The sequence below is a fragment of the Melopsittacus undulatus genome, chromosome Z (genome assembly GCF_012275295.1).
Source record: "Melopsittacus undulatus isolate bMelUnd1 chromosome Z, bMelUnd1.mat.Z, whole genome shotgun sequence".
Classification (NCBI taxonomy): domain Eukaryota; kingdom Metazoa; phylum Chordata; class Aves; order Psittaciformes; family Psittaculidae; genus Melopsittacus; species Melopsittacus undulatus.
This window is the reverse complement of record NC_047557.1, coordinates 99,305,859-99,327,616: the sequence shown is the minus strand read 5'-3', so window position 1 is coordinate 99,327,616 and position 21,758 is coordinate 99,305,859. Positions and strand designations below refer to the sequence as shown.

The following is a 21,758-nucleotide window of genomic DNA, read 5'->3' as shown; positions in this document are numbered from 1 at the left end:
GGAAATTCTAACAAATACATTTAATTTGTCAATGTAAGGAACTTCAGTATGGACCATTTCAAGTCAACCTAAAACAAATTTGAAGTCTGAGTAAGCCTTTAGTAGAACATGTGGAGGCTTGGCTCAGTTATGTTCTGTTTAAATTATCTATTCAGACCTCATGGCTGAATTATTTGTGACTTACTCATCCTTATCTTCAGCATGAGCCTTCTCTCATGCAATTGTCTGTTTTAGGGCTGCAGTCTCAAAAAAAGACCTGCAAGTCTATGTCTCGCTTTCCTTTCATGTTCTGTCACCAACCCCATCAGGATATAAACAAAGGTACGTATTTTCCCAAAGCCACTCAGAGTTCCAAAAAAGAGCCTGTGTGATACTAAAAAATGCATGTGGGATCAGCAAACCCGCTGCTGCGCTGCCTGTGTCTCTCACTGAATCATGGAGTTGTCAGAAGGGAGAAGGAAATTGTGAGTAGCTGGAGCTGGTTTGTGCTCAGACTCACAGCACACAGACAGGATACCCTCCATCTGGACTTGGGATACATCAGCCCTGATCCAGTGCCTGTGAGACAACTCAAAGCTATAAGGTTACAAAGGAGTAATTAGCTTCTCACTCATTATTACATTCATGAGAAGTGAAATATAACAAGAAGCCAAAATAAAATCTGTCACTTTAAAAAATACTGAATCCTAAACTGCGCATGGAAAATCACCAGTATTTGGAGAAAAGCAGTTTGATCTTATGGAGACAGACAGACAGACAAACACACACTCAGGCACATTCATCTCAATTTAACAAAAATATTTTCAGCTTCTTTCTCAAGCCTTCAGAACAACTTTATCTCTTATGTCAGTGATTTTTCCTTAAGGTATCTCAAGGGATTTGTGTTATCTAACGTTGGTGTTACAGGCAGCAGCTCCTTGACAATGCTGACGCAAAGATACAGGCATGGAAATGTGGGAAGAGAAAACCTGAGGTTTTTGGTAGCTGCTCTGTGTCAGGTAAAACAAGTTTTCTTCACAATTTGGCAATAGGAGCCTTTCTAAGAGGAGACAGAGCAGTACTTATTTCTCCCAAGGGCAGGAAGAAAGATATGTGCTTCCTGGCGAGAACTAAAACATTTTATAGAGCTTGCAGTTGAAGGCAGGTGCAGGAGCCAGAGTGATTCCTTAGAAGAACAGACCAGGAGAATATGCCTTTTGTCTGCCCATTTTAATTACTCACCCAGGGAGCTGTTCAGACCTCAAAAATCAAAGTAGAAATCCACTTGTGTCATACATATTCTTTCATTTCTGTAGAATTCTAGCACACCGATTGCACAGAGCAGGTCAGCACTTGGGAGCTCAACTTATTTTCAAGCATCATGTACTGTCTCCTAATGCTTCCTGAGTGATAAGCCATGTCCGGGTTCATAACATCCAAAATCCATGCTGCCAGATTGTGCTTTTGACAATGCGTAACTGCTGTGGCTCTCAGAGGTGCAAATGGTAATAACTTCCTCATATAATAGTGGAGAAATGCCTACGGCAACAAGAGGTATGATACCCCAGTGGCCTCTGGTAATGTGAGAGATGTCCCATACTCACCTTCTAGCCTCTGTTTTCAAAGGGATGATAAACGAACTGGGAAAAATAAAGCTTTCTTTGATGAGTACTGAGGTTCTGTTCTGCCCCTGCAATTAAGTTTAAAGTTATGAAGTCCTAACGTGTTTATTTACTCCCCATTAAGTGCTGTATTTAAACCACTATATAAACTGGATCAGGTCTTTTGCTCACAGCTGTGAAAGATGTGGAAAGTAGTTTCTGACTGCCTGGTTTGGAGCACCATGCAGAAAAGGTGGATTAGCGGGTGAAGTTAATTTTCTACTTCACGTTGTTACATTTAGCTTCTGCTTTTTAAAATGTTTCCACTATTACCAATGCCACTTAAACATAATTACAAAATTGCTTCTGCAATTTCTCAGAAAGGAAAGCCTCCCTTAAATCAATACACAAGTCAGATGGTGAGGAATGCAATAGTCTAAACTGAATTTATTGTTTCCAGACATTAATGCAATACATAAACACATTAAAAGGGGAGGATATAGGAACAAACTACCCATTAACAGAAACATTGAAATTTATGTTCTATACACATGAAAATATCAAAAAAAAGTTAAGTAGTTGTCAGTCAACATAGCAAGGATTACAGATTATAAAATAAACTCAAGTAATTAATGAGTCTGTCATAATCAAAAAGTTTTTTTTTTGTTTGCTTGGTTGGATTTAAATTTATTTTTAGGGTACAAAATAGTAACCATTACCTCATGCAGTGTAAAAAGGCTTTAAAAGAAATACAATAATGCAAATGTAAGACTAATTCCAGAGGCCTTTTTTTTTAATTTAAACACCAAAAAATCCTCAAGGAGTTTCACAAAAATAATTTCAATTAGTTTTCTTAAATCCTTTCTTAGCACTGAAAAAGAAATCTGTAATGTCCTTGCACTCCAGAAATTTATTCAGAAGTACCCTTCAATACAAATACAGTCTTACGAGGATGATCAAGGGACTGGAGCACCTCCCGTATGAAGACAGGCTGAGAAAGTTGGGGCTGTTCAGCCTGGGGAAGAGAAGGCTGCATGGAGACCTCATAGCAGCTTCCAGTATCTGAAAGGGGCCTATAAGGATGCTGGGAAGGGACTATTCATTAGGGACTGTAGTGATAGGACAAGGGGTAACGGGTTGAAACTTAAACAACAGAGGTTTAGACTGGATATAAGGAAGAAATTCTTTACTGTTAGGGTGGTGAGGTACTGGAATGGCTTGCCCAGGGAGGTTGTGAATGCTCCATCCCTGGCAGTGTTCAAGGCTGGATGAAGCCTTGGGTGATATGGTTTAGTGTAAGGTGTCCCTGCCCATTGCAAGGGGGTTGGAACTAGATGATCTTAAGGTCCTTTCCAACCCTAACTATTCTATGATTCTATGTGAGAGTTCTTCAATTTACAAGAGCTTCAAATGTGATTAAGTGCAGAAATGTTTTCTTAGTGTTTTCCAATTATTGAGGTAAATAGTTAAATAATAAAAAAGGAGGGTAGCGGGATATCAGTTGTATGTACACCACATGCAAATAAAGAAGGCAAATCTTAAATACAGAGTTATGGTGCACGAGGGAGACATGAAAGAAGGATCAAGGAAGAAAACCAGCAACAATCAACAGTTCCCCAGCAGGACTTTAAACCAAAGTCCCTGCAGATCCCCACTAGTTGCAAATAATGCATGTTTATCAGCACGTCTGGCGAGCTGGGCTATGGGGAAGAGCCTGTACAATAGTCACAATTACAGCGGACTGCCCGACAATGCTGAGAATATAAATGCTGCTCCAACAGCTGCACCGCATCCCAAGCAACCATACAAAGACCAACAGGGCCATCAAATGATGAGCTCCTGATGGCAACAGCAGGGCCACGATTACAGAGCAGTAGCTTCTACAGTAAATAACAATATATGGCAAACAGGAGACTGAGTTAGCAAAATGTGGTATAAAAAAGTATAAAAATTGTTTTTAAAAACTGCCTATAAAGTTCTTCTCTTGGGAAGGAGGAATATTTAGTCTGCGGCATTATTACAATAACTGAAGTGGCTGTATCAGATTGCTGGTGATTGACTTCTTGTGAATCAGAGGTGCATTTGTGAAATGCCTCAGGGTGAATGCCTGAAAGCTGCCCAGACAGTCGGGGAATTTTAGTATCTGCAGCAGAATCAGCTGTGTTTGTAGAGGGTAGACTAACACTTGGGTCGGAAATCTCTCTACTTGGTATGCAGAGGATACTGTGACACAAAGGGTCTCACAGACGACTGTCAGTTCAGTCCCAATGTCTGGACCCCAAACACAGGCCCAAATATATTTTGGGTTTCTGCCTTCTGAACCTGTCTTGCTAGGGAAGGTGTCTGGCTGCACAGCTGGTGAGTCCCCACCAAACCCATGAAGAAAGGCTACTCTCAAGGAAAGACATTTTGAACTTAAAGGAGGAAAGCATGAGCTATCAGCTCAGGTAAAAAAAACAAGTTGCTATCCTTCAGGATTACCAAACCCTAGTTAATCATTCTTGGTTAATAAGCTTTTTGACAGCAAAGTCTAGTATAGGTCCCTGCTCGCACTGGCTACTAGTCATGACTGCAGTGAGCCTTGACTTAGTGAGGTGGATCCCAGCTTCTACATCCTGTTAGGACTAGGCAGGGATATCTTCCCACTTCAAGTCCACCTGAGGGATCCTCCTGCAGTTACCCTATTCGGCAAATGTCAAACTTGCAGTGGGCTCTATGAGCTCCACCTGCTTTAAAGCCTGAGGCAAATTGTGCAGTTTCCATCCAAATTCTCAAATCTGGGACACTGTTTAAAGCCCAAGAAAAACTTGTTTAGAGATGAAAAGTGCCACAACAAGGGATGAAAAAGTCATCTCTCCCAGATTTCAAAGTCATAATGCTGTCTATCCAATTCCCAGTCAATCCTATCTATTCTTCAGCTACATAGAAAGATCTTAATCTTAAAGAGTACGGTGGAGTTATTTGCTCTTCAAGCTGATCTGACCTACGTCCAGCAAAAGCAATATCCTCTTTAAACACACATGTGTTCCAGAAATCTGATACTTACAACTCAAGAACATACTGTAAATGAAATATAACGTTACAAAAAAAGAATAAAAATCAAGATTTACAACAGTGAAGATCCATTTAATTTTCTCTTAGCAGCTGTTTCTAAATCCCTTTGAACTGCTCTGTAACTTCAAACCAGACGCTCAGTACTCTGCCTCCTTCCTCTCCCTTGATGTTATCAATTTAGCCACAGATTAAACCTAATTTTGAAAACACTGACATTATACAACTTACATGGAAATGCCACGAGCCAAGAGGTAAAAAACTGAGCCTTAACATTCAGGAGAGCAGCACAACCTCTTGCCATCTCACCCCTTATAGCGTTGAAGGGCTGGGGTGTTTTTTTGTTTCTTTCGTCGTTTTTGCCTTAACCATGAGCTTAATTCCCAAAACCACATTCAACTGTACATTTTATGAGGCTTCAGAATATCCCCCCCACACTCAAAAAGAATCAAGGTTAGATAGAAATTATTTAATACGAGGTCCTTTTGGAGCCCACCATCAAAGGGTGGTTATCCAGGAGTAGTCATCTTTCTCGATCTTGATGTTTTCTTGTTTTTGTCTTTTTCTTCTTTTCCTCTGTTTTCGGTTTCAACGCACAGACACATGCAGACACACCAGCAATTGCTTTGGGTAAGTCAGTTCCTTTGTACCACTTATTTTTCTCCTTATCATAAACCTGGACCGTTTTGGAGAAGACCGTTTCTTCCCAGCTGTAGCCTCCGAGGATGTAAATCTTTCCTTCCCAAACTGCCACCCCTGACTCACTGTTTGCTTGCAGGAGAGGAGCAACTCTGGTCCACTGGTTACACTGAGGGCTGTAGGACTCCACACTCAGAATGTCAAAGCGAGCCATGGTTTCTATGTTGTCATCGCTGCCACCGATGGAGTAGATGTGGTCCTGTAAGGTGCACATGCTGTGCCACCCTCGGGCAACAATCATTGGCCTCTTCTCCTCCCAGACATCCGTGCGGTAGTCATAACACAGCAGGTTTTTTCTGTAGGGGCCAATTTGGTAATCATGGCCTCCTGAAATGTAGACAAATTCCTTGAAGACTGTTCCAGCATGGCCGTAGGTAAACCTACGACAGGAAATCAAAAATGATCCGGCTTAGTGCTTACAAATTTCACCAAGGCAGACAGTGTTCAACAGTGACTGCTACTAAAGAACAAAGTAAACAGTAACTGAAGACAAAGGAATCCTTAATTCTTTTAGTTATTAAGTAACTATTCTCATCCACAGTGCTCCACCCTGTGCTGCAGAATGCTAAGGTATGACAATCACTTTTTAAGGCATCCTCTACAGTGTGTCATACAACAGAAGTAACCCATCCTGCTCTAGTTGGCATGGCCTTCACTCCCATTTTCCTGCTCCAGTGTTTGGATTGGATAAGTTTGAGAAGGTCAGAGAGGAAAATATCCACATTCAGCAAGGGTTTCTATGACAGAAAGAGGAAATAGTCATGATACCTCTTGTACTTGCCAGTAGTTATTAACCAAGAAAACTACTGCTGCCTTCCCCTTTCACAGCATCAGGATCATAAACCACATTTCTTGCCCAGTACTGTCCATGAGCCAGTGTATCTGTAGTCATGATACATGCAAGTGTCCTTCTCATGAGTATCCCTCTGTTTTACCACTTCTGTACAGGTAATAAACTTCTCTGGTCACCCCAAGACAAGGCAACAGACCTCAGTTAATCATAGCTCAGCATCCACATTTTGAAACAAGACGCACTGAGATGGCAGAACCAACACCGCATGTGCTGTTTCCACAGGGCAGAAAGAAAACCCCTTTGATCAGCTATAATAAAGCCAATACAAACCTATTTTTTGAGGCTTTTCTATGACTTCACACAAGGATATTCCCAACCAAACCCTTCCCTTAGAAGTGGAATGCTGAGGCCAAGAACAGCATCGTCTTCTTTGAACACAGCCTTCCTGCACATGCCTTTTTCCTTTTTTTTTGGGTGTGCAGGGTGTCAAAAGATGTAGATGCAGCACCAGCCACAGCAAACTGGCTCACACACTGGCACAAAGAGCCAAATTTAATACCCATAGGGCTGCAGAGCAATATACTCCTCATGCTGTACTCACCAACTTCTACCACCATCCTTTGTAGTCAAGGACACAAGACGACTCAATCTCTATGGCAGGCAAAGCTATATTAGCATTACTTTAGCCTGGAATGCTTTTGAACCATGTCTGAACATGCTTGAAACAATGTGGATAGAAGCCTGAGCCATTTTTATTTTGCATGGTAATAGTTTCAGCAACGCAAATGGTATCATAAGCTCTTCCACACACCTCAGCGCCAAGCACTTTTGTGCTGAAGGAAAAAGTGGAATAGAAAAGAAACCCCACATCTACCCCAAAAGCACAACAGTTCTGGGAAAAGCTAAAGGATGTTTATTATTCTAGATGCCACGGAAGCTTCTGATCCCTTACTGATGTATGAACCAGATCTTTTAACAGGCTTCTGCTACAAGAAACAGAGAAATCCTTGACACACTTGGCTTAAGAATGCTGAGTGACCAGACCAGACCTTTCAACTACAAGGGCTGCAGCCCCATCCCTAGAGACCTTGCAGGGATTACTTCAGAACTGTACTGCTTCTTAGTCACACAGGAAAAAGAGAGAAAAAAAAGGGAGGACTAAACATAGTTATGAGACTTTATCCCAAAAAGCAACTCAAAAATTCCACAGCTCACAATCTCCCTAACCATGGAAGCACGTAACTCACGCTCAGCGCTTCTCTTTGACATGACATATCCCAAGCAATGCTCTCCAGCTTTCACACCTCCCAGAAAAGCTGTGCAGGTGAAGTGTGCATAGCTGCTGCTCCACCTTGTTTGTGGTCACTTATGGACAAGAACCAGGAGCTTATGTCTCCAGTGGCACTCAGTGTGGTTGCCGGAATCTTTGGCTTATCTATACACCCAGGGATGGGTCTTAAGAAGTAGACTGCCTTAGTCTGAGAAGTGGAATGGACAACTTGAATTAGTCTCCTTTCTCAGATTGCAACAGATTTTAAACCCACATCTAACCATCAAACCACCTGGAGGACGTGCAACACGCTCCACTGCGGAGGCGGTATCAAGTAACATATGGTTTTGAGGAGCCAAGAGAACAGTGCAATGACACTGGATCCAACACAAAGCCCAGGATTATTGAGCTGCTGATAACAATCACGTTACATTCAGCATTTTAATTAAAATTAAAAAAAAATGGCAGCAAGTTAAAGAAACTTGTGTGACTTCTGTTGAAGTTTTGTTTTCCTACAGTAATTGCAAAGTGTAATTCTGTAGAGGTAAACAAGAAACACATTTTCACTCAAGCACATGAATGCAGCCTAGCATAGACAGCTACAGAAAAAGCTGATGCTTTTTGCCTCAATCAGTGGCTATGCTTAGTGAACAGCAATAGCTACAAAAGTAACCTGAAAGAGGCAATCATATCTGAAGCATCAAATCGACCATCAATTTGTTAGTTTTCAATTCAGGAAGATTACTCATTGAAATACATTGGAGATGTTTCACTTTGCCTGACTTTTGAAATGCTCATCCAAAATTGCACATACCCTCCTTCACGTTAAAATGGAATGAAATATAATACACAAGTTGAAAACAATCAACAGGGATCCTCTCTTGCAAGCCCATGGCATTTCTAAACATAAAACAAGACAGGAAACTTGAATACAGTGGGTACAGACACCCTCCAACAGAAAGAATCAAGCATTCTCCAGTGTTACCAGTAAGAGTGATCAGAAGAAGACAGAGACATTAAGGGGAAAGGAGTTTCAATTTAGAACTGCTGCTAGAGCCAGTTGCCGATTCTGAATGACTTACTCAATACAGCGCTGCAAACTTACAGTTTCTGACCCAGTAACACCATTCAGTAAATGCTAAAGAATCTACCACCAGTTTTCTTGCACAGAAGAACACTTGGCCAGGCTGGATATAGCTTTGGGAATCCCCTGCTCCAACCAAGGTCCAGGCAAGCTGTGGTTGCTCTGAATCTCTGTGTCCACCTGCTCCAACCCTGCAAGGTTATTCATGACACAACTAGCAGAGCAGATACCATCACTCCTTAACCTGTCCCAACACATTTCCTCTCACAACAGCTTTCAGTTGTTCTGCCAAACTTTAACCTAGGGCCACTCAATTAATTTCACTGATGTCTGCAGCAGGCTTTTCATGGTCTGTTCAAGATGAGAACACATTGCACCAACTTCTGTTCTGCCAAGCTTGTCAGCCACCGCTGCTCCCTTCTGGGCTAGAAACTATGGCAGCAAATGCTCCCAGAGAGCCTGGGAAAATGGTGAAAACAAAACACAGGACCTCTCTGAAGAATGGGAAAAGTATCCCACAACCAAGGACCCTAATGAGTCAGGCAAAATTCACTTGTAGAAGACTTGAATCAGGTCCACCCTTCAGATAGCTTGGGTGAAGTTTTCCACAGTAAGAATCTGCCTCAAGAGGCTGTGTTTTCCACTAAGACAGCAGTACCTCAATCAAAACTATTCAGCTCCTACCAGGAAACTGGCTAGAGAAAATAACGTGTTGGTTTGACCATGTTGGGTGGGAAGAGGGTAGAGGGAAGAAGAGACAAAGAAGAGCTGGCAAAGCTCTTTAGGAGAGTGTGACTGTGCCTGGGTACAGCAACATGGACACAGGATTTGGCAGCAGACAGGAGGCGTGTGTCAAGAACGCAACTACAGCCTTTCCCCTGGAAGTCTCCACAAACATGGCAAGCTATAACCCTTGTGAAGAAAAAAATTAAACTCTTTTCTGGCTGATCAGAATAGAAGCTGTAAGAAATATGACCTCCGAAAGTCCAACCCCACACAGCTCAAATTGAACTATACAAGCCCTCACACCAAAATGACCTCAAGATGTGCCCATCACTCCAGGGAATGGTCTTCCATGAGTCTCTGCCCTGCTTCTGGTGGCCATGCACTCAAGAGGATGAAAAATCCCTCATGAAATACAGGAAACAAGGCAGCTATGGAGGCAGCTATGATGGCACATGCCTAATCAGGCAATCAGGATTGGAGCTTCTGATTTCCCCCATGTGAGGGGAATACTGCTAGAATAAGGATGGGGAAGATGTTATTTGAGTGAAAACAGTGACTAAAATCAGTCTGAGAAGCAAAAGTATGTGATGGGCAGAAAAACAGATTGGCTCAAGGGCATGTTGAAGGGAGGGTAGGAGTACACAGAAGGAGCTGTAGCTAAGGTGCTTTCTTTTGGTCTTGAACAGAATACAAATTTCTTTCTTATCCTGCCTGCACACCCATGTGAGGTACATCAGGAAAGGTCCCCTCCCAGAGCTGCTCCACTCTCTGAGCTCAAGCAGCCTACCCCTGCATTCAGAAAGGTTTCTTCCTCTGTCCACCTCTGCACTGATTTTTGCCTATTGCAAACTGCATAATGTATTTTTTGCTTTACTCTTTCTGTGGAGGGAAGTGGTTGTTGGAAACAATCTGCTGCCCAAGGCAAGAGTTCTCCAAAAGAACAAAGAGGGCTGAAAAGACAGAAAAGCTGAAGGCACTAAATGTCCATTAAGATCTAACTAAAGACATATTAACATGCAAGAGAGCAGCTGCATGGAAGTCTGGGACACTATCTACTTCCCTAGAAACACTTGAGCTGGCTCAAAGGACAGTTACCATGGGATGAGGACAGAGCAGGCAGAAAGAAAGGATGCCAAACTATGTTTTTGGGATGCAGCAATAGCTTAAAACAGTCACTGTACAGCCCAGCCCTGCAGCTTAGTGACCAGTCAAGTCAGTTTAAGTGGGGTCTATCCCATAAGGGGGATTTTTGCCAAGTCCAAGTGGATCAGCTGTGCAATTGAATGAAAATTTAACATGCCCTGTGTCCAAGTTCACTTTTACATGCTGCAGCTGTAAAATTCCCAAAGCCAGCACTCAGGTAGCAAGAGGAACATGCAAACTGCGCCTTTTCGGACAGCTTGCAGTGTAGCTGCTTAAGCCAATTGTGCAAGCTTCCCCAGGATCACTTATGAGCAAAACCATCCATACCTGTTCTAAGGTTGTTTTTGTAACAAGCCAGTGAGGTCACATCTACACTTCCTAGAAAAACGTTTAGAAGAAAAGAAGAGCAGTGCTACAATGTCTGTGAGATGCCACTGGCATCTCACAGGTCACCCAGTTAACAGTAAGGCTTAGAACTGAAGATGCTCTTGTACCCAGCTTCTCAGGAAAATGACTGTTTAGCCTTGACTGCTCAATCTGCCTGTGTGAGCAGAAATGAAGTGAATAAAAGCACTCTGGTTCTGAAGAGCACTCGAGCCCAGCTGTTAGCCTGGATCACACTCGCATTGCAGCATCAGCCCAAAATAGAACTGAGTAACAGGCGCCTCTGACTCTGCAGCATTGCTGCTGAGGGAACAAGGGAAAGAAGCCCCAACTTAGAAATCAGATTGCAATTATCTTGTTCATGATGCCATTAAGAAAGCAAGTCTTGCTGCTGCTGTCGCGAGTTTCAGAGAAGAAAACACCATTCACATAGCCAATACTCCTGTAATTTCCATGGATGCCAACTATTACTAAGCCTGAATAGCTTTCTGCAAATTAAATGCTATCATACCATTCTTATGAAGTCACCACTCACATATTAATTCAAAAACACTAGCAATGTCCTGTGCTGCTGTTACAAGAAGATCTGTGGTACTAAAGCCTTTTGGAAGTAGAACAGCAAAGTTTTAATTCAAGCTGAGAGAAAGAGAGGTCACATTTGCCAGGGTTACTTATTTGCAATACAGGTCAATGTGGTTTAACTGTAACAGCCAACCTGAGCAGCCAGAAACAAGGAAAACCATCACACCAAGGTGACAAAGTAAGGCCAAATAAATTAGAAAAGCCTTTGCTCAAGATCTAAACAGTGCCTCTGAAAAGATTCAGTTCCTTGTGACCTCAGGAAAAACATTTTAAGAATAGTAGAGCAGAATTCCGAGAATTTTCGCTCTTATTCTTCAGACTTACCTCAGCATTAAGTATTACAGCCAACCAAGCTGACATAAGGCATGTTGTCATGCAAGAGCTGGTTGCTTAAATACCAAATGCTGATATGGTTTGTTACTTGCAGATACCATGTTGGTTTCATATCCCCTCAGCTCCTTTCTAGGGATACACATTCATCACCTCCGTTTACAAGTGTTCTTCAAACACAGGATAACTTTCCAAACATGTCTATTACCTGGGCAAGCCTGCTATGTAGGACCATGAATCCTTCTGAGGACTGTAAGTCTCAACTGAAGAAAGAGCTCCATTTTCGTTCCTGCCACCAACAGCTACCAGCATGTCAGTAACAGCTCCAAGGTAGAAATCTACACGGCGCTGTCTCATGGAGGCAACCTGTCAAAAAGAACAACATGCTGATATCTTCAAACATCTGGTAAGCAAGCTGATTGAAGTATATTCATGTCTAAGGATAGTATAGTTCTTCTTCCCATTTATTTGGAAAGAAGAGCTACTGGTTTTGACCATTCATACAATACTTTCTGGTTTTCTGCAATTGCATGTTATACAGCATTCGTTTCCAAAAAAGGGGACAACAGGAAGCACCAAAGAGGCAGATTACTCTATAATTTTTGTCTTACATAGGCTTCCTTCCAAAACTCTGAAAGAAACATAGAATCACAGAACAGTTAGGGTTGGAAAGGACCTTAAGATCATCCAGTTCCAATCCCCCCCTTCCATAGGCAGGGACACCTCCCACTAAACTGTGGCACCCAAGGCTTCGTCCAGCCTGGCCTTGAACACTGCCAGGGATGGAGCATTCACAACCTCCCTGGGCAACCCATTCCAGTGCCTCACCACCCTACTGGAATCACTCAAAACCACAACTGAACTGCATGGGATGATTGGTTCATACGGGGATCTGCACGGACCGCAGGGTTTTACAGCAGACTGGAAGTAAAAAGCTTGTTCTAAGAGATACTTAGTACAGAGACATTGGACAAGAATTTAAGACATTCTTTTTAAATCAGACCCAGTTTTGATTTAGTCATATGTGCTCCTGCTTGAGAAAGAGGAACTAAGCAATGACCTCTCTAAATCCATTGTACTATTAGTTCCAAAGTACCGTTGAGTTGCAGGTGGATGCTAACCAAGAATTTCACAGATGAGGCATCCAAATCTCAACTGAAGTTGAAAATCTGCCCCTAATTCTTCTGCTGTGTGTGTACACAAAGAATCCACAAAGGGTTCAAGTAGCTGCTTTTTCAGTTTAAGTATCTTTAATTTCTATTTGCAAGTGTTGCTATCTTGGCTATTCTGATGAGCCCTGTCCTTCCACCAGAAAGAAGAAAACACTCTAGACATAAAGGACTTTAAACAGGGAAATAATACAGCTCAAGTCTCACCTTTATCCACTGGTTACAGCGGGGATCATACCTATATAGCAGATTTGAAGCTGCATCCCCTCCATTGTCTCTTGAAAAGCTGCCTCCAGCTATGAAGATGAAGCCTCCCAAGACTGCGACACAGTGGTGACTTCGTCTGGCTGGGAGAGGGGTCTCTGCTACCCACTGCCCCTTTTTGGTGTCCAGGAAGCAGGTATCATCACTCAGTTCCAGGCAGCGCTCTGAAACCTCCCCACCTACAAAGAGGAGCCTCTCCTCGCAGGTCCTCAGGGCTGTCCGCTTGTTCTGCAGCACTGGCTGAGCTGTGACGTTGTTGTGATAGTGCACTGCCTCTTCTATGAACCCCTCACAGTTTGCTTCTTTGGGAAGAAGAGAGCAAACAGCAGGCTTGACTCGGTGGAGGAGATCACTTTTAGGTATCAAAGGAAAATGAATGTTATCCAGAACCTGGTAAGCCTCATTCTCCCTTTCCGGGTACTGGGTAAGCCACTGCAAGGCAGCCTGCAGCAAGTCGTGCTCACACTCCTGCTGCACATTGCTGCTGTTCAGGTATTGGCACAACTTCTGCAAGGAAATGTTTTGCAGGAAGTCCGGAGTGAAAGACAATGTGCCAAAGTTGTTCAGGATGAAAGAGTCAATGTAGGAGTCAAGGCGCTTCAGGTTGTAAATAGAGGCCAGCTCTTGCAGGTACAAATAGTTCTCCTCACTGACTTCATTCTCCAGGTACTCACAGCAGAAGTCAACCACCTTCCAGATCTGCAGCAGGTGAGCTGTTTCAAGCACATAGTCGATATTGCCTCCATCTAAAGACAGCTCACTGCCATAAAGGAAATCTACCACAGCCTTAAGTCCAATGTAAGAGGCTCCAAAAAGTTCTACCTCTTTTTGGTAGGCTTCTCTCATACCAATGGTGAACATAGAGTTGAAGTAGTCGCTGCAAACTGCGAGGAGGTTCCGATGAGCAGGGACTCTCTGTTCATCCACCACAAGGACAATGTCACAGAAGAGGCCTCGGTGCCTCTGCTCATTCAGGCTCTGAAGAACCAGACTGGAGTGGTCATCCCACCTGTATACCTGGAATGAACAAACACTATTAGATGGGTGTTATCACCAAGATAAACTTCAGTGTGTACAAAAGCATCTCCCCATCGAATCACTAGAGAAAGCTCATTTGTGATGCACATTTCTGATTAATCCTGATTGAAGCAGTTGGCAAGCAACATAGTACGAGCCCCCTCACCTTAACTTTGAAAGGCCTATGCAGACTTTCACTGCTTCCTACTCCCCTTATATATATAATTTACTCCCACCTACTCCACAGTGCTGCATCTAAACCTCTTCCCTGATGATTTATACAGGCACAGTTTTCTGAAACTCTTCCACTCATTGTCTTTGAGACATCTTGCTGACATTTCCTTTCTTACTTGTCCCCCAAATGACTCCTTACAGAGTTCTTCTCAACTGGGTTACTCACTAAATGTATTGTTTGGGTTAGTGCTTGTTTGACAGCTACCCCCTCTTAAATCTTTTCAGAACTCTGCATTTCCAAGTTTGTTAGGGTAAAATCCCTCTTTCTGTGTTATTACAGGCACACACACTGCATTAAAAAATAATAGCTGTTTATTTATGTGCAAAGCCACACATGTGGATAACTTATTCCCATAAGACTTCTACTTGCTTCCAGAAGCTAAGGTAATCGTATTCATTAAAACAAAAAGTATTTTTTCTTTTAAAGAAAGGGGAAAATGCCCCCAGAACATGTCCATTAAGTGTCCCTATGGGATGCCTCTGGTCCAGACATTCTTTCCACCAGCTCTGTACATGCCACAGAGCTTTTGAGGCAAACAGTGTTTGCCTCTTTCTCACAGACTTGCCTTACTAGTTTTAAGAACAACCAAAATGGAGATGTTTTGTTACCCCTTGAATGTCCTGCAGAACACGTATTGAAGGGGCTGGTCACCCCAGTATGTCAGGCAATGCAGCTTTTAGGGCCTTCCTTCCAGAGGAATGGAATACTTGATGGTGCTGTCAGCTACCTTGTGATCTCTCTTAATAAAAGTTAGGTTACGTTAAATGCAAATACATAACTTTAATTACCAAATCCAAACCAGGCAGAGTTGCAGAGCCTGTAAGAACACGCAAGAGAAACGAAAGGAGGTGGAAAGGAAGCACATCTTTAAGTTATCTCTGAACACTTCTGGCTTTAAGACCCTGGCTCTTGCACAGTTCTCTACCCTCAGGCTGCATTTCCTGAAGTGACATCCTGAAAGACACCTCAGCCCATATCTACATTGCAAACCGTCACAGAGATGACTTGAGGTCTCTTCAAGGCTCTCAGGCATTCAGTCTTTCCCTCACCAAACTGCTGCTTCTCCTAGAAACCCTTAACTATCCATGTCTTTCCTGGTTTCCCAAACAGAAAGCACATGATTATTGCTGTCTGGCTAAGCCATTAATGGGTTGGTTAAACCACAACGAGAAAACCTCCTAGCCACCTGGGTGGGAAAGGTTCAAGTCGTAAAGCCAAGTTTTCTCCCCTGCATGCAACCCTTGCTTTAGCTATGTGCTTTGTGTATATAATTTGGTAATTGTGCTTCTATTTGATGAGATAACCAGGATTGAGGCACGCAGCTCACCACTGGCCAGACGTGATGGCAGCCAATCTTCCTGAGCTAACACCACCACTGGGAAGCTCACCTCTTAGGTCTGCCTTTTAGCAGTCAGTGGTACAGTGACACGCATTCCACCAATGGTGAGATCCAGGTTAATAACCAAATGTGCTGCTGTTAGCATGATAACCCAGTTAGTTTTGCTTATGCTGTTCTCTAAACAATGGAGACCAAGCTGCCAAAAAGCCTTCTGTTGTACAGAAGCTTCGTACACGCAAGGGTGCAGAGTTACACCAATGTAAGTGACAAGGCTTCAATAATTATAAGTTTCCTGGGCAAAATTAACAAATTTGCCTTATACTCATTGCCTCATCAAATCTCTGAGCCTAAAAAGGGATTTATGGGATAAACAACAAAGTAACTTCAACTGAGGAGTAAAACTGCCAGACACCTGTATCAGAAAAATGTCGTGATTTAAAACCCAATCACTGTCTCTCTCACCCCCCCGCTCCAGAGGGATGGGGAGGAGAATAGAAGGAATGTAATTCCCACGGGTTGAGGTAACAGCAGTCCAGTAACTAAGGTATAACACAAATCACTACTGCTACCACCAATGATAATAATGATTAGGGAAATAACAAGGGGAGAGAATACGATACCACCCTCTGAAACGAGCCCAGCCCGGAAGAGAGCAAGCTAGAGCCCTTCCAGCGAACTCCCAGTTATCTCCCCAGGCATGATGTGTTATGGTATGGAATACCTCTTTCGCTAGTTAGGATCGGGTGTCCTGTCTCTGCTTCCTCCCGGCCTCCCCTCCTTCCCTGGCAGAGCATGAGACTCACAAAGTCCTTGATCAGAGTAAGCATTTGAGCAGTAACTACAAACATAAGTGCTGTCAGCACCGTTCCCAGACTGGAAGTCAAAACACAGTGCTGCACCAGCCACCAAGAAGGAGAAAAAATGACTGCTACTGCTGAACCCAGGACAGGGGTTTAAGGACTGTAAAGTATTTTACCTTCATTTTTTGAAGTTGAGAAAAGGTGGCATCATACAGGAGCCCAAGCAGAGATGAGCAGATGGAGGAAATAGGAAGAATAATAAATATGGAAAAGGTCAAATCACTGATCTGTGTCAACTATGATAAAGGACAGTGGACGAACAGACAATAACTAACATGTTACAGCACCCTCTTGTGCATCTGCCTCCTGGAGGACAGTTATTGGATTACGTATTCCCTCTCGTCTGTAAATTGGCTGATCATTTCTCTCTAATATTCTCTTAATACACTATCATGCATAACAAGATTACACAAGAACATAAGATTTGCCAGAGATCGCCATTTACTTGGCTGGATGTCGAGTCAGCAGCATCATCCTTACCGCAAACACGCCCGACAACTTGTCCTCCTAAAAGCCTTGTTACCATGTAGAACTGCTGCTACTTCAGGAATCAAGCATTAAATCATGATGTATGGCATTGGATGGCCTCAGAATACATTAGCATGTTTCAGCCTCTTACCAAGTTCATTTGTTCAGTGAGCAAGTGACAGAAGCTGAAAGCTACATGCTCCAGAACCCACACCAGTTTTATACTAAACATGAACATCTTTCTCAAGCTATTTATACTCTGTAGAACAGCTTTAGCTTTATCCAGTAATTCTAAGTTTAACAGATAGTGACAGCTGCTGTCTCAGCAAGAAAATAAAACAATGCTGTCTAGTTAATTAATTTTTAATGCAGTGAATTATTATTACATTCAGACTAAACCACTTAAATGGCAGACAGGATCAGTGCTCAAGGACAGATTACACTAGTACAGATGCATTTAAAAATTAGCCCTATTTTATCCATCGTATCAGAGCAGTGTTTTAACTTCTTTTCAGACTCAAAGCTCTAATTTCTTTCATGTCGTTAATGCAGTACCACTACCCATCAGTGATGAAAGAGTAAATGATGTTTGTTTCACTCAACTGTTGTAAGACAGATACCGGTACTAAAAGTTTCTCTTTTCTAGCTGTTGGTAGTACAAGGTACTTGCCCTGCGGCTTCTGTAACCCACTGCTCACCCCAGAACAGAAAAGCAGTTTCTACTGGCATAAAGTGAACATAATAATTGCAGCTGATATCAACATCTTATATGCCTTAGGCCATAATTCTTGTTACCTGCATAAAGACCTTCCTAAGGTGGACTTCTGAGGATTCCCAACTAAAATCAATGTACTTGTTCAGACAGAGATGCTATGCAAAGAAAATCAGTTTCGCAACTCGAAGAAAACATCTTGAGTTCACTGGAATAACCCCTATTTGCAGGATCTAGACTCAATTTCATGTGAATCTAAATCTAAAGAGTAATCCCAGCTTTGCCTCTGTGTCTCGCCTGGACTTTGTGAGATGGATCAGTGTGAGAAATCCCCAAAATAAATGCATTGCCTTCAATGACTGAATTTCTGGTGCAGCAAAAACACTGTGCTGCAATGATGTGGGTTCCTTTTCTGAGTTATGAGTCATGACGAGCAGATGCCCATTTGCTGCTGATTTTTCCTATTTTTTTAAAAAAACCCTGGGTAGCAACTTTTTCTACCAAAATATTTGAGCAAGCAGATCACCATTTCCATATCCCTTTTTAAACCTCTCAACATCCACATTCCTCCAAAACATTTCTTTTCAAGGGACAGCCTTTACTATGCATACACTCACGATCCTTCCTGTTATTTGTGTAATTTGGGGGGCTTTTTGCAACACAAAACATACAAACCTTTGAAGACTCGCTTATCTTGTGTGGACGACAGATCCTGGTTTGCCTGGTTCCCTCCATGACAGCCGGCTCCGCAGTACTTCTGCAACAAAAGCAAAGCTGTTAGCAGCATACCAATCCTTTCAGGCTGCTGAAACCACGGCGTGATGAATAAATAACACAGTTAAGAAGGCGTGCACACCCTAACCTGAGAATCTGAGGTAAAAAAGGATGTTTTATCGCTGCCTGGTGGTGTTATTAACGCTCGGTTGTGTCAACAAGTTGGCTGCTGGGGTATAACCAAAGACCACCGCGTGTATGCCCGATGGAAGTCACTTACTCACCAGTGCTCGCTACAGCGGGCAGAGGCAGGACCGCTTCTCCCTCACGGCCGAACCAGGACTCGCTTCATCCCCGGCACACACCGGGCCCCGGGTACCTGCGGCACGGCCCCGGCCGCGCACCCTCATCGCGCTGCGGCAGCCGCGCCGGCCGCGTCCCCCGGGGCGGAGAAGAGAGAGCGGGGACGAAGCGGCAGCACCGGGGGGGGGAAACGGGAGCACGACCCGAAGGCCACGGCAGCAGCCCCGGGAGCCCTCCCCTCAGGGCCGGCACAGGAAATGCCGCCGGTCGGAGTGGGACGGGGCTAAGGCGGAGCGGGAAGCGGTGCTGGAGGAGGTGGCCTCGCCGGCAGCAAATGGCGGCCGGGCTGAGGGCCGGCGGGGATTGTGGTGTTCTCCTGTGGTAACGGCACGGCGAGCAGCCCGCTGCCATCGCGGTTGGTTTACCTGGGTGTGAAGGTTGTCGCACCAGCAGAGCCTGCACCGCTCCCACAGTGCCTGCTCCTGCTGCTGCCCGGCTTTGTGTCGTTCCTTAGAGCCCGGCGGGGTTACGTGTTAAAAACACCTCGGTGAATAGCAGGGATACGGGAAGATGCAAAGAGGTTGTATGGGGACCCCACCGAGACCCGTTTCAGTGCAATGGTCTCCGCAACACAAACAACTCTTTGTTAACCCAGCAGTGCTAAGCTTCGTAAGGACATCAAGACTGTGTGTGTGTGGATCCGAGCTTCATCTGCCACCAAGGACACCCCAGCTCGGACCCAGGATAAAGACCCTCGATTCCAAAACCTACCTCACTGACATCCCTAATGTTGACTGCGAGCCCTATATTCACAGCAGCGCTTCCTGAAAGAGAAAGTATTATTCTCTCCATTATCTTCTCTGCACAGAAAAGACAAGGATAAAGAAGCAGGACAGGGAACAACCATATGGAAAGATCAGAAAGGCAGCAAAAAGGTGTGCTGGCAAAGAGCTATAGGAAGAAGGCACTAGCAGTGTGTTTTAGGACAGCTAAGCCTCCTGGCGCACTGTGGCTGTGCAGAGCCATCCTGTCTGCTCAGCTCCCTCTCCGAGACCCTTCTTGAGCGTCATTAGTGCAATCTAGACAGGTAAATGTCAGTTCAGAAATCCAACACCTCATAGTGCTGAGGCAGCTATTGGAGAAAGCCTAAAAGCCCTCTCTTAAGTCCTTTTACTTTCTCTATAAGGACTCCTGGGAGAGGGAAAGATGCTTCTGCTGGTGACAAGGGATGGAAAGACTCATATGCAGAAGATGGAGGTCTCAGAACCCCTATATGAAAAGCAAATCAGAACTCACCAAAGCCAGAAAAGTAGGTATTTCTCCCTCTCCAGTTACAGCCTCATGAAACCTAGTGAAGTGTTTACTCTTCCATGCATTAAAAGAAAAATAATTAAAATTTAAAAGTAATTAATAATTAAAAGATGAATGAAAAGACAAATGAAAACGTGCCAAAGACAAAGAGAAGTGAGGGAAGACACATGTTTCTGAGGCTTGAATCTGGCACAAGAGCATCAGGCGTGAAGTTCCTTGCAAATATAAATCAAACCACAGGGTCACAGAGACCTAAACAAGGTTCAGATTTTCTCCTTTTAAGGGAAATGACATTTCAGCCACCCACTTCTACCCTAGTGAACATCTAGAGCTGAGGATCAAGCCTGAAAGGCCAAGGACAACCGGTGTTACAGCAGCAAGGTGGTGCCAAAGGGACGATAAATGGTAACTACAGGGGATAAAATATGTTTATGAGCAGATAATGGTCAGCATAAAGGCTTTTAAAAGAAGAAAAAGTGTTCCTAAAGGCAGTTCCAAAAGAAAATCAATAGAAATTCAGAACTACTAATGTGTGATTATATTATCATCCACAGCCTGCAGTCTTGGGCATGATTCACCATGTCCTACCCTTGTACTGACTTCAGGAATATTTCTCCTTTCCCTATGACCTCATCTACACCACGGAGATGCACTGCAGCAGCACGCTCATGTTTTGAGCCCTGATGCTCGGGGAACCTCACGTCATTCACGAATAAGCCACGTTCAGGATTAGGGCTTTGTGTTGTACAGCAGCAAATTGTGTGCCTGGTGCTTAATTCACACTCGGGTGATCTTGTTCTTTGGGATGTCTGAGAGCACCGAGGAGCTGTGTATGTAAGGAGGCTTCCACTGTTAAGGCTTTGTGTTTACAACGTACTGATGTGAGATAAATAATGAACATCTCACTGCAGACTTTAGGAAAACAACAAAAAAGTGATACTTTTCTATCCTAGAATGTAGTTTTTATTAAATTTGCAATACGCAGCTCCCTGGTTTAAGGTAGAAACCCACCAACACACATAGGGACCGGTGTTTAAAACCCTGATCCTTGGCCACAACAGCAGCCGCTGACATTTATTCCGAGCTGAGCTCTGCAACGTTATGCCTCTGTTTCTATGGGCATAGGACTGATCTTACAAGCATCCCGTATCCTACTGCATGAACCCCAGCATCCCTCCTAAACTCATTGACCTGGGGTAGATCTCGTGTTTCCAGCTGGCAGACCCGGAGGAGCAGCCCGGCAGGGGGAGATCGCTGCCTCTCAAACGCTATGAGCACACACACCCGGGCACACACACACACACACAGCCAGGGCAATAGCGAGCTGTCACAGCGCACACTGTCCCCCACACGCCCCCCGCCCACAATGTGGGGAGCCCGAAGCGGTCCCCGACTCCCACCGCGGTGCAGTGTTCACTCACACTACCCGGCCCCGCCGCTGGCACGGTCCCCGTCTCCATCCCCTCGCCCGCCGCTCTCTTACCTGCTGTCCGGCTCGGCTACCTCCCGTGCGCACAGCCCGGCTCCCGGCCCCGCCGCGCCCGCGGCGGCTGCAGCATCCTGCGCATCACTTCTCGCTCCTTGCTCGTCCCGGCCGTCAGGGGCTGCAAACACATGGGGGGGCTGCAGCAATACCGGTAAAGCGCATCCCTGCGGCGGCCCCAAGGCAGGTGCCCCCCCCCCCCCCCCCGCCCCAATACACTCGTCCCGGTCCCTGTCCCCGG

At 44.3% G+C, this 21,758-nt stretch overlaps 1 protein-coding gene and 1 long non-coding RNA gene across 3 annotated transcripts; one reads left to right on the top strand and one right to left on the bottom strand.

The window, feature by feature from the left end:
• The first annotated feature begins 223 nt into the window (after nt 1–223).
• Nucleotides 224–6,434, top strand: LOC115947002 (uncharacterized). The gene is made up of 3 exons (XR_004080980.2): nt 224–321; nt 5,231–5,261; nt 6,279–6,434. It is a non-coding gene; the product is annotated as an uncharacterized lncRNA (long non-coding RNA).
• On the bottom strand, nt 2,843–21,681 carry KLHL36 (kelch like family member 36). Of its 2 annotated transcripts, none has more exons than XM_031051807.2 (5): nt 21,518–21,681; nt 18,382–18,463; nt 13,019–14,092; nt 11,851–12,008; nt 2,843–5,710 (listed from the first exon to the last, which is right to left on the bottom strand). In XM_031051807.2, exons 2-5 carry the CDS (start codon nt 18,439–18,441, stop codon nt 5,155–5,157), a joined length of 1,848 nt encoding a protein of 615 aa, XP_030907667.1. In that variant the 5' UTR covers nt 18,442–18,463; nt 21,518–21,681; the 3' UTR covers nt 2,843–5,154. The 2 variants fall into 2 exon arrangements, with proteins under 2 accessions (XP_030907667.1, XP_005152197.1); XM_005152140.4 differs by lacking the exon at nt 21,518–21,681 and adding an exon at nt 18,705–18,955.
• Nucleotides 21,682–21,758: the final 77 nt, after the last annotated feature.

What these genes read in the sequence shown, in the direction of transcription:
- KLHL36 (XM_031051807.2), bottom strand. Translation starts at nt 18,441, where the DNA reads ATGGAGGGAACCAGGCAAACCAGGATCTGTCGTCCACACAAGATAAGC. An exon ending in AGATAAGCGAGTCTTCAAAG is followed by an intron (nt 14,093 to 18,381) that starts GTTTGTATGTTT and finishes TGTTCATTCCAG; the next exon opens with GTATACAGGTGGGATGACCA. An exon ending in TACATAGCAGGCTTGCCCAG is followed by an intron (nt 5,711 to 11,850) that starts GTAATAGACATG and finishes TTCCTGTCGTAG; the next exon opens with GTTTACCTACGGCCATGCTG.